Source organism: Fundulus heteroclitus, chromosome 11 (genome assembly GCF_011125445.2).
Source record: "Fundulus heteroclitus isolate FHET01 chromosome 11, MU-UCD_Fhet_4.1, whole genome shotgun sequence".
In the NCBI taxonomy this organism is placed as follows: Eukaryota; Metazoa; Chordata; class Actinopteri; order Cyprinodontiformes; family Fundulidae; genus Fundulus; species Fundulus heteroclitus.
This window is the reverse complement of record NC_046371.1, coordinates 19,614,993-19,628,478: the sequence shown is the minus strand read 5'-3', so window position 1 is coordinate 19,628,478 and position 13,486 is coordinate 19,614,993. Positions and strand designations below refer to the sequence as shown.

Genomic DNA, 13,486 nt, shown 5'->3' with positions numbered 1-13,486 from the left:
ACTTAGATGAGCAAAGATATTGAGTTTCTATTATTTCATATTTCACACTTTAGTTGCAAACTTACAAAAAAAAAAAATATTTTTTTAATCAATATCTCTGGTCACAGTCAGAATAGAATAAAAGGAACAGATATTACTAATTCATCCTCCATATTTATCGGCACGCCTGGTAAAGATGTGTAAAAAGCCTTGAAATGAATTCCTCTTTTTTTTCCTCTACAGCATTACTGTATCTCACACTAAAAACGTTAGAAAACTCTTCATTCGCTTACATTTATTTAGCGAAGAAAAATAGTATTTGAACCTTCAATTACTAATGTGTTGATTTTCATAATTCAGTAAAAAGAAAATATCTCCTAATTTAAACTCACTCGTTTTAAAAAAACACTTTTTATTTGAACTAGTGTAGCATCTCTTGGAAAGATCATGTTCTGTCAGGTATATGAAGTGGGCGCACTGGTTCTTCATTGTGAATATGTATTGGGATGAGGAGTGTTAAATTTGTATTATGCCACTGCATAAGTACAGATTTTCACAGTTTCATATTTTGTGTTCTTTTTCTTTATTTAATGATCACCTGGCCATCTTGGGCTGAAAGGTCACAGCTACATTTAGAGTCTATGGTTTCTGCCAAATGCTGAAATACTAGGTAAATTAGTCAGAAAATAGGCCAGATTTTCCATTTGTCGTGTTAAAGTGGGTTCATCTATTAATGCACACAGAGATTCTGTACAGTACAGTATCAAAGGATTAGCTGGTTACTACTACAGCTTTCCTAAAACTATGATTATTATTATTTATTTATTTGTTTATTTATTTTGCATTGGCGTTTCGTGCTTTACCACTATTGCTAAGGGGATTTTGTCACCGCCTGGTTTGCTGGGTATTACAGAGTGTACATGAGCAGCAATGTCAATACAGGCCACAGCAACTTTAAATTTTAATTTCAGTGCAATTTTTTAAAAACAATATTTGATATGCTTTAACGTTTTGTGTTTTTGCTTCCGAAACACAAGATATTGTGCAATTTGCTATATTTTTGTCATCATCCATGGCTTATTCTAGTCGCTGCTGATGCACTGAGATCTCCACTGTAGGAAAAGTTTTAAAATGAATCTGTTCAATCCTGTTCTACCCCCCCCCCCCCCCCCCTCTCTCTCTCTCTTTCTATCTCTCTCTCGCTCTCTCTCATTTTCCTTTAGAGAAAATGAAAAATTGTCTATTTCTTTTTTTTGTAGAGTAAGATCAAACTACTGGAATAAAAGATGAGCTTGCTTAATTTGATACCAGGGGTTTAGGCGTTGAGGATACTGTAAGTACATTCCTGACTGGCTGTGAATATTAAAAAAAAATAGTACATAGGAACCGAATGTTATAACATTGATATATGACTAATTGTATCTCTTGGAACTGCATAAATATGTATATATTACTTCTGGAGTATTGCTCTGGTCAGAGGGGGTTGTTAATTAATCTCAGCTTTTTTGGTGCTAATGAATTTAACAATAGCTGAACTAAAGGGCAACAATGAGATGACCCCTGAAACAGGAACGCTCTTGAAGGTGGAGGCCAATTTTTTTTTCCCTCCGCATTTTCTTTTTACTTTTTCAGTAATTTTGCATTTGACCAGGGACCTGGACCGTACAGAGTTTGCACAGGAAGTCCAACTCCACCAGGATGGCACATCAATAGGTGTTATTGCCAGAAGGTCTGCTGTGTCTCCCATCAAGGCCTCCAGACCATAAAGGAGAGCCCCGGAGAGAGGCAGTTACCCTTGGTGAGGTGGACAGGGCATTTGCCAGAGATTACCTGAATCGGCATGTTAGGCACTGCCCCCCTCTTCTTTTCAAAGAGGAGAGAAGATTCACTCTGAGCTCTTGTGACAGACGTAAAAGGGTCTGAAGAAGCTGTGGTGAACGTTATGCTACCTGCAACATTGTTCAGTATGATTGATCTCACAATTATCCCTTTGGCGGTGGGTGTGTGTTGGCCTGGGGAGGAATATCTATGGATGGACAAACAGACCTGCACAGAATAAACTATGGCACCCTAACAGCCATGCAATCCTTAGACTCTTTGCTGGTGCTGTGGGTCCTGGGTTCCTCCTGGTGCATGATAGCATCACCAGTGACAGGAGTAGGAAGCCAGCTCCTGGAAGGTGAATGAATTTATACCATTGATCGTCCTCCATGCTCCCCTGTCCTAAATCCAATGGAACATCTCTGGGATGTCATGTTTAGGTCCATTCGATGGCACCAGGATGCACCTCAGACTGTCCAGGAGCTCAGTGATACCTGGTTAGGTTCTGGGAGGAGATAACCCCAGGCCACCATCCATCATCTCACGTGGAGCAGACCCGACGTTGTCAGGCTTGCATGAAAGCATGCGGATGACATACAAACTACGGAGTACCATTTGGAGTTGCTGCACTGACATTTCAGCAATCTGGACTAGCCTGCCGCATCAGTTTTTTAATTTAACTTGCTCTGTGACTTTGGTATGGGCAGAAGCTTGTGCCATCAGAAACTAAATTTGAATGCGTTGTCTTTGGATTTGCATTGCTCAGATTGAATCTGAATTGTTCAACTTGAATAAATGCTTTTAAAAACTGAATCTACATTAGTGTAATTTGAAGTCCAATGCATTGGTTTGGAAATGATTGTCAGTAAATTGGAACTGAATTTCTTTGCATTGATGCTGTATTTCATCCTAATGAAAATTCAGCTCTCAAACACCTACTTTGTTTCAGTTATCACCACTCACTTTCAGTTCTACAATTCAACTTCAGTTCTTAAATTCAGTTTATCTGAGTCAGACATCCGGGTCCTTGAGAAAGCCAGAGTAATCAAGCGCTCGATTGCTCAGGTTCTGAGCCTCTCTCGGTTGATCATTTTCATCAAATGATGTGACGTCCTGTTTTTTCGAACACACTACCCATCCTATATCAGTATGAAGAGATCTAATGTTCTCTTAGCATGTTCCTTTAATTTTCTTTAGCACTGTTTGTGTGTAAACAAAAAATTCTTAATAAAACAACTAGAACAATATATATATATATATATATATATATATATATATATATATATATATATATATATATAGTAACCGCAAACCTATGCCCATCCAATTTTTTACTGAGGCATCTATGTTTTGAGAGCACCGTTGCCATCCCCGTTTTAAATTTCATTTCTAAGTAGATATTATCTTGTTCCGAGTTATTATGGCAGTTTTGGTATTAAAAAAATTGTGTGCCAGATTATGACTTAAGACAGTAAGCAATAATGTTTTAATGTGGACATAACATATGAACCTCAAGGAATTTAAGTATCATTTGCTAATCTGAATCAAGATCTTCTCAAGGTTCATACACGATATAACATTTTCTATTTATTTCATCATCCATAAAAAGTTTGTAATCCTGGCTGCTTATGGTTCATACTAAAATCACAGAAATATCCTATGGGGCGCTTCCAAGCACTTTGTAAAAACACACTTTGATCTAGATTATTTTCATGGAAGTAGGAAGCAAAGCAGTTAAAAGCACACTGTATCACAACACATCCACATTTATTCAGTGAAGCAGGGGCATTGCAGCTGAACTAATGAAATAAACCTCCCCAGCCGGGTCAGAGAAAACAAACTGGTGCTGTTCGAGAATGAGAATCCTTTCTCAAACTCAGATCAATCAACACTGCCCTCAGCCAAACAAAGTCCTTGTGTTGTGTGCTACACTTCCTGAATCTTTGAACTCCTTCACACCTGAGGCATTTAGTGAAGCGATACATAGCAAAATTAATGTGGACCAGACCTGTGTCGAGAGAGCAGTTTCGTCCGCACTCATTCTGTGGAATGTAGAACATTTCTCTGGCAAGCCGGCCGCCTTAAGAGAAGGCAAAGAGAAACATGAGATGATCAATATTTATGAAGTCCAGTTTTACTTTTGTCTTTAGAGCTCTAAATCATCCACATTGAGTGTTGCAAAGTTAGGCTCTAAACTTTTTTTTTTTTTTTTTTTTTTTTTTAAATAGGTGTGTTTGTACATACCATAAATTGATGTATATACATTTGGAAGAAAAATATCAAGATTTTGAGGTTTCTAAAACAAAAAGATGCATAATGCTGACTTGCATAATTATAATTCTGTGTAAACAATCTTCACAACAAATATATTTGCTATATTGCTCTGAGAAACAATTTTAAACGTCTATCCATCTAGGAGACATTATTTTATTGATATCATTTTAAAAAAATAGGGGGACAATAATATATAATTTAGTTTAATAAACTATAATTTAGTTTAATTATATAGATTTACATGTATTTCATATGAAATGACAAATTACTTGTTCTGTGCTGCCCCTCCTTGAACATGTGTAAGCATGACAACTAAATTTCCCTCTGAAGATTAACTAGGGCTGGACGATATAGAAAAAAAGTATTTCGATAAAATACAAATCAGACTGATCGATATCGATAATTATCAAAAATTAAAAATATGCATTTTAAGTGCAGTCCTGGCCATTTTATGATGTTGCTTAATGACTTATTTTTTAAATAAAGGTCACTGAATTCAAACAACCCTTTACTCAACCTAATTTTTACCAAAACTGTAAGTTTAAAAAAAAAAAAAAAAAAAAAAAAAAACGTGCTCTCTGAACTCTCACCAAGGTTGGTGACGGAGCTCACCTGAGTCTGCGATTGTGATTGGCTGTGATTGGTTGGGAGGATGTAATGACAGTAATATTAACCTACATGAAAGGCTAGAATGCAAAAGGAAGGAGAACTGTTCCTCTATTGAACTTTATACTGACTCCTTTTTTTTTTTCAATTTGAATCACTCGTCTATCGATGGATATATATCGTTATTGAATTATTGTCCAGCCCTAAGATTAACATATCAGTATAGAAAATAGTTGTCCTAGTACTAATCCTACATCCTGATCCTGTTTTTGCAAGTCTAATATGATTTTTATCAAAGCCATTTTTTGTTTGGATTTGAAAAACCCATTCATATTTCTTAGTGCAGCAACTCATTACTTTACTCACCAACAATACTAAACCAGACAGGCGTGGCTGACTGACTGATTGCCACCACTCCCACCGGCTGAGCAACTGCAGTTGTCTCTGCAAGTGAGAAATTGTAGGACCTCTGGGTGAAGAGCAGGGGCATGGGCGAGGGGACAGGTTTGCGAATCCATTCGACATGGAGTTTGACAGTAGACCATAACAGTGGAACACCACTGTCCTCAGCTTTTATCTAAGAAACGAGAAGGTTCGAAAAAGCAGAAAAACCCACAGAAGATTTTACAAGTAGAGGAGGTACACTTATTCCCACTTGATCTAGGGTTAAAGTCATCAGACTAAGCAATATACAAATTATAGCCTAAAGTGATTAATGGCCCTGCAAGACCTTATTAAATCGCTTGTTTCACCTTTCACAACTTATGTCAATACAGCTAAAAAATAAAAAATAAATCATTCGATTTAACTGAAGAGCCTGGGTGCCACATGCTAATAAATTGTATAGAATGCTTATTCAAGAGTTTTCAAGGAGAGAAAATCTTGGTGTTGATGGCCGTGTTAATGAAAGAGGCCACCTCATCAGCTGAGACATGAGCTCTCATCGTGCGAAACAAAAGATGAGTGCGGCAACAAACGGCACAATAGGGCTGTGAGTAGCTAATCAGTGAATCAGTTGTAAAAAAAAAAAAAAAAATAAATTAGCCATGCGCAGACAACAGCCACAGCCACTGGAATTCGACCTTGTGTTTGAGATGAGAAAAGTTTGAAAAGGGGCCAAAACAAAAGGGTGATTTTGTGCCAAGAAACAACCAATTGATGTAGGGAATTGTGCGGCACGTCTTACAGCGCCACTGCTGAGTTTATTGGGTGTGGAAAAGCTCGAAATACCTGGACTTGTGCCAGCTGAAAAATGGAAAATACAGTTTTGTATATTTATTTTCTGCCAACTTTGCCATGCTGTTTAAGAAAAAAAATCACACAGATGTAAAGCAATGGGGAAGGGAGCAGCTTTGTGACTCTTTGTCAAGAGTTTACAGCTCTGTCTTAAATAGGGATATTTGTGGCCTGTTATTTAGGTGTATGATTTATAGACTCATACTCATATAGCTAACGACTGTTGTGTTTTATGGTTATGATGAAGCACTCACAGTGAGGATGTCATAGCTGCCTGCTGTGACCATCTTCTTTGAGGACACTAAACCAGTCCTGGGGTCAATGCTGAACTTTTCATCCCCATTCCCATCGAGAATGCTGTAGGTGATGTTCCCATTCGCTCCCAAGTCACGGTCGTAGGCAAAGACCCGATACACAGGTTCGCCCCGTTTGTTTCGGTCCCGTTCAGGCAAGCTGATGCGGTAAGTGACCTCCGGGAAGGTGGGTGCGTTGTCGTTTTCATCGTCGATGTGGACTATGACCCAAACGGTGCTCTGGCGGGTCGTCACCGGGCCGTCGATTACTGTGACCTGCATAAACAGCACACATGCAAAGAGATATGTATTATATGTCGAAAACGCGCTTTGCCATTTGCGCGGGGTTTTCTCTGCGCGCACGCGCATTTATTGACATCTTAAATATTGCTTGTGCTGTGTGATTGCAGGGCCACGTGGGGCCGAGATCCCGGGAAATCTCTTTGTATTATTGATCCGCCTGAAGCAGAGCCAGAGGTCTGATCGCTGATCAATTGGATCAGATAAGAGTGAAAATCATTGTTGCCAGCCTGACTGCTCACTAGACTATTAATTACAGGCAAGCAAGATGAGGTGGAGTGGAAAACAGTGGATAGCATCAGATGGGCTGGCATTTCTACTGAAATCGGAGGCCAAACGTACCAGTTCATTTGAAATGCTCTCATTGCATGGTCAGTGTTGTCTGATAAGCCCACATTTCACTACACAGGTCCCTGTTGTAAATGGGAATTCATTGTTCAGTGGGACTACCTGTATAAATAAAGGTGTATTATTAATGAAATATTCTATGTTTTTGATTGTATGTAATATATAATCTCATTCTGCATTTCCATTGTTTTTCTAATAAGATTCCTTAATTTAAAATACATTTGCCCTGACACAAAACAGCCTTTTGAGTCAAAATTAGTTGCGCACTATGATTAATGACGACGCATCGGTTACCACGTCGTCTGGGAGCCTGTCGTCGTCTGACTCTCTAAACAGACACGGATGCTTTCTTGACAAAAAGGACTTGCTAATCTTTCTAAAGAAACCATCTAAGCACGAAACGAAAGATCTGTTGAAATAGTCCACTATAGTCTTTCAGCTGGAAACATGCTTTGCCTCTGTGTTATAAAACAGCTGGAATCTTGGTATGGGGTAGAGGGTGCAGCGCCGTTTACGCCTTGGCTTTATAAGATAGTTCAAACAGTAAGTCAAAAGCCGGATCTTTGAGGCGATCAAAGGTTCTGATTATGTCCAAAAAGTAGGTCAGGTATTAAATAAAAAAATATTTTTGTGACTGGTTTTATGTTCTTTTTTTAGGTATCCACTATCACTACAAAACATCTGTCGATGTCTGCAGATCATGTAATTAAAAACATTAAAAATCCCTCTCTTCCAACATTCTTTTCCATTTCTTCCCCACAATCATTAGCTGCCACTTTGCAATTTTCTTTGTGTCTGAGTCAAATGAAGGAGAAAATGGTTGACTGCAAATGCCATCTGAGTATTTCAGCTACTATTCCAACCGACACATATGTAGCGTTGGCTTGAGGTGGCTTTTTAGGGCCTAACAACATATTGTGTGGAAAAACTAACGGCAGATGGACTCATAGAGTTTGAGCGGACTGACAGACGGTGTCTTCTGAATAACCTTTCAACAATTCATTACTTTTGTACAGTTAAACCTTCCTGAGTAAAACATGGACTGGTTATATTAAGAAAATAGGACTTACACAATAACTGCATGGCTTGTTAATATGTAAATATGGCTATTTAGAGAAACAATATCAGTCAAAACTGGAGCACAAATTGCAAAATCTACCAGAATTGAAGTTTCTCACAATTACATTCTTTTATTACAAGCAGCCATTCACCACTGTGGTGAATTACTGGCCAAATGGGGTTATCACAGAGGTCTCTTGGCTTCTTCCTCCTTCTCCCTGGCTAAATCACCAGATAAATCTTTACTTCAGGAACTTTATGTTCAAGCCGAAGACTATGTTATACATTGTGTTACAGCTGGGGCCACAGTTCAGGCTTGCAAATGTAACGCTGTCACTCTTCTTCAACTTTCAGCCTCATCGTCTTCATGCATTTATTTGTTTCATGCGTGTTTCCTGATTTTTCCCATCAACATTTATAACTATCATAAGCAACAAGCCCGTGCAGAACTGAAAAGAAAATGTTAAAAATGATACATACCCTGTAAATAATGTTTTAATGTTTGTGTTCCCCTTGCAGTGCATTGCCATAAACCAGATCCCAAATTAATACACCTGCTAATCAAAGCAGTAAGTGTCTAGACAATTCAAGGGGCAAGCCCACACATAAAACACATGACAATGACACCAAGCAGCAGAACTATGGGTCAGCTGCAGGTTATTTTATTCCATTTCCAACAAGGGCAAAGTGCTTGTAGATTCATTAACATTTGATGAGTTGTAGGAAAAGTCTGAGGAAAAACAAGTTTGCTCATGTCTCTAATGTCAAGAAGCTCTGATTATCAGGTTCATCTGCATGCAGAGCAGCGGCTCCAACAGAAATGGTAATCACAGAGCTATCTGCATGCCCAGTATCTGCACCTATCAAAATGCTGGACGGAACGGCTTGCACTCCTCTCCGCTTTCATCCTGGAGTGGAGAAGATAACCAATGGTGAGTGATCACATTTTAAAAAATCCTAAACCTGGAGCCCAAAACTACAGTCATTCATCACATTTTATGGAGCCTTCAGGACCTGCCAAGGTTGTGCTGCATCCTGTCTTTGTTAATAGTGGGCTGTGGCAGGTGGCAGGGCAGGATAAATAATAATACAATAAACTGGAAACACGGTTCAGTTTTTACTGTACCTCTAAAAAGTGCTCTGCCTGATGCTCTCTGTCCAGTTTCCTCGCAGTGGTCGTAATCAGACCTGGAAATGATAAAATAGCAGCTTTTAAAAAGATAAAACACTTATTGCAGAATGTGAATGATATTATTAGGCTGCCTCCCCTGTGTGTGACTGAAATATTCAAAAGTATGTTTTTATGTTGGAAATTTTGAAGAAACTGGTCTTTGAAATTGGCTGCAATTAATTTTTGAGCTTTTATGTAAGCTCTCCAAAATGATAGCCTGCAGCACTGGCAAAGGCATTTACATTTGGGACATGTTTCAGAGCTTTGCACAGCTGAGGGTCACTTGGTTAGCCAACAAGCCACCAGGGCAATTTAAGCAACCGATAAAAGGCTGTATTGAAGCAGATTATTCAGATAGCTAGATGGTGTCAACAAGCGCAAATGAGATGAAGTGAAATTTAGAAAATGCTAAATTTTCAGCAATTTTTTTCTGGTATACTTTCAAGCCATTTTTCTTCTCATTTGATAGATTACTTATAGTCATTATAAGGCAATAGTTTTATGCAAAAATAAAATTAAAAATAAATACATTTTCTGTTTCAGGCCTATCATCTGTGGAGAATATTACACTGATTTAGGCTCATACACTATGATGCATATGGGCCTTAATTATAAAGCCTATATGCATATAAGGCTTTATATATATATATATATATATATATATATATATATATACCTGTATATGTATGTATATATATATATATATGTATATATATCTATATATATATAGATAGATAGATAGATAGATAGATAGATAGATAGATAGATAGATAGATAGATAGATAGATAGATAGATAGATAGATAGATAGATAGATAGATAGATAGATAGATAGATAGATAGATAGATAGATAGATAGATAGATAGATAGATAGATAGATAGATAGATAGATAGATAGATAGATAGATAGATAGATAGATAGATAGATAGATAGATAGATAGATATGATCTTTTGGGACATTCATCCCCTCCTGGTTTAAAGCTAGTTGCATTTACCTTTGCTCATACACTATAATGCATATGGGCCTTAATTATATATGGGTATAAGGCTTTATATATATATATATATATATATATATATATATATATATATATATATATATATATATATATATATATGATCTTTTGGGACATTCATCCCCTCCTGGTTTAAAGCTAGTTGCATTTACCTTGGTGCCAATAACTCCCAGATTTCAGGAGATACTTAATACCTCATCCTTACTGCGAGTCACAAATAGCCCTGGTATTTAAGAATCTGAAATATTTTTTTACACTGAACTGAATATCGGAGCATTTTAATTTCAATACATGCAGGATCTTTCAGTCAAATGTGTGAATAAAGCAGCAGTGCAAAGACACTGCTTTGCTGTGCAGTTTAAAGTGCAGGTCTGTCCTTAGGAGGGCTTTGTAATTTTAACATATTTGTAAACTCTGGTTTTCTCCAGTATTGCATGTGTGAAAATGGTGCAAGTATTTTGGTGTCTGATAAAAACATATCTGAAATTTGGTTTGCATAAAGAGTCGTCTTACCACTGGTTTGAAAATACCATTTTAATCATGCTTGTCCAAGTTTAGACCCCAGGAATAATGCTGTAGAGAAAATCCTGCACACAGTAGTAGGGCACTAAGGGGCTAACTGGGGTTACATCCACTGAATGACACAGTTTAATGTAACATCTGTGCTCAGCACAAGTTATATCTCCTCAAATCATGCAGGAACAGAGAAATAAAACGGGCTGAGATCAACAGAGTCAAGATTCTAAAGAATTTTACAGACAGACAGGCAGCTACTGACTAACAAACCAATTATTATGGTGGACAAGAAGTACATTTCTTTTTCTGTATGTGTTCAACAATAGCCATATTTTAGATGCAAGTATTTGTTCATATTGACTATATCCTTTCACCCATTTGGTAATTTACACAAAACAAAATTTGTCATTTTTTTAAGGATTTCTGTGCTGAGGGATTAAAGTCAATGCGCCTTAATGGTGATGGTGTTTTTGTTTCAGCGTAATGAAGCATTGAAACGAAATGGGATTACTTGGGGCATTTTAAACACAGTGCAGTCAACACGCAGTGAATGAACTGAAGTCACGTTCACGTACACACTCACACGTTTCAGTGCTCGCAAATATCAGCAGTGTCACCTTGGGCTTGCTACGCAGGCTAACTTCAATTAAGCAAATTAGGAGTAAATCTAGAGCGGCGGTCACAAGCTATAGGAGGGGGGAAACCAGAAGGGGAGGAGGGGCTTGTTCAGCAGAATACAGGGCGAGTTAACAACTCTGATGAAAATCAATGATGTACGGCTCACAGCATATCTGAAGCTAAGCAACACTCTATTGTAATTAAACATACAAGGGAAAAAAACTATTAAAAAAAGAAAGCAGGGTGATGATCCAATTAACAACCTAACATTAGTACACAGATTAAAGTTCAAAACAGTCTTAAAAATTATGGATCACTTATGCTTTCAATTACTTTCTATGAAGAGTAACATAAAAACATCGAAAAAATATAGCACAATGAAGAGGCTGGCTTTTTAGTATCAGGGACTACAAAGCCTAGCGTTGTGGTTGTTTAAGCAGGAGTGGCTGCTTCCATTTTCAAACATGCTGCAACTCTGTAGCTAAAAGTCACTGAACTCAATTTTCGAAAGTACTTTTACTGTTGCATTTTAATTATTCATCCTGCGCAGGAGTTATATATTTATGCTTGCAATCATAATGCATGAGATACACTCCCCAATGTCTAATAATGCACATTTGTTCTGAAATAATGGATGCATGAATGGTATGAATATATAAAACAGATGCGGTCTGTCAATTATCTGATTGTGTGCTAGTTTCCTGATCTAACACCAATCATATCCAGCTGAGGCTTGTTTTAAAGGGCACACAGCCAGCAGGACTCTATCGCCACACTCTGCAAACATATATGCTTTTACAACCAGCGCTCCTTCTAACACCCTGTGTCAACACATATCTGTTGTGTTTTTTGTACCCCAAAGGAATCGTCGTCAATCACACAGCCTGAGCCCAACAGACAGCACTGTAAACTGTCACAGCACATTTACACACTTTGCTCTCATTCAAAGTTCAGCTTCAATGCAATTTGGGAATTGTTGTGGCATCTCAAAGCCATCAAAATGACACTTTGCAAGCAGAAAAGCACTACTTTGTTCCACCCCAGACTTAGCTTTTCAAAACCATTTGGAACTTTAACAGACAGTTTAGGAGTTGGGTTCATAATGTTATGAACGCTTCACAAAAGCGAATGAATCAGCGAGAATTTGTTTAACTGTCTACACAATGGTACACAGAATGTTTCTGACTCTGTAAACGGGGAGAAGTAATTCAAAGTGATTGCGTCTCCCACTCATGCAAATCTCTTTGCCATAATTTCATTCTGATTCCCTTAACAATTAGGTTAGTTATACCTCCCAGATCATAAAGTTGATACTGTTTACTGTATAATCAGACAGATAAGCATTTTTTTTCCTTCACTCTCACATAAACCTGTCCAGATTTATGGCAGTTAGTTTATTTGCTAAATTCCAGAATAATGAGAGGGTGTCTTGAAAAACAATTGCATTCTTCAAATTCAGATGTTCACCTTCACTAAAATTGTTATGCTGTTAAAGCGTAGACCAATCAGTAGCTTGGCTTTTGATTGGTCAATTAAAAACATTTAAGTTATATGGCACCACAAGCCTGGTTCATGTTACAATTTCTAGATGCATGAAGTTCCCACGCATCAGTACAAATCCAGCCATAATACTTCTCAGGAAGTAGAAGTTTGGGTGTGAAATGTCTGAATCAACCCTTCAGTAATGCAACAAAAAACAACCTTGTCAAGATGCTGGCTGAAGCAAGTCAAAGAGATGCTGTCCACAATGAAAGAAGTCCTGACCCAACAAGGACTGAAAGGTCACTTGGAGACAAATTATTAATTAAACTATAGATTACACTTTGCAAGTGTAATCTATTACATTTAAATTCTGGAGATGCGTCCTAAACTCTTATGAAACCAAAATTGTTGGTCACAGTAACTATTGTTCCATTTGATACTATGTGGTGAAGCAGAGAAGCAGTGGCTTTTACTCAGTAACCACGCACTGATAAGATTTTAGGAAATATTGAAGAATTCAGTGTCATGCTCAGAGAAAGTTCTACACAGGAAGGAGTTTCTGGTTAGAAAACAATCTATGATTCTTCACACTTGGCTCAAAACTCTCTTTGCTCAACCTTTTTGTTTAAACAGACTGACTAAACATGATTAAAGGATTGAATGGATCAAGCAATCAAACAAGTAAATATTCAAACAATCAAAAAGTTAATTTTAATCTGTTCTACATTTTAGTTTTTCTCAAATTGAAATACTCTCTGCATTTGAA

The 13,486-nt window shown here is 37.5% G+C and overlaps 1 protein-coding gene across 1 annotated transcript in view; it reads right to left on the bottom strand.

Moving 5' to 3' along the window:
• Window positions 1-13,486, bottom strand: part of LOC105922684 (protocadherin Fat 3) — a 160,314-nt gene that overhangs the window by 110,829 nt on the left and 35,999 nt on the right. Inside the window, exons 9-12 of the mRNA XM_036143069.1 lie at window positions 9,043-9,104; window positions 6,171-6,485; window positions 5,047-5,257; window positions 3,809-3,880 (exon numbers count right to left, since the gene is read on the bottom strand). Coding sequence (XP_035998962.1) covers window positions 3,809-3,880; window positions 5,047-5,257; window positions 6,171-6,485; window positions 9,043-9,104 — 660 coding nt within the window. The remainder of the gene's footprint in view (window positions 1-3,808; window positions 3,881-5,046; window positions 5,258-6,170; window positions 6,486-9,042; window positions 9,105-13,486) is intronic.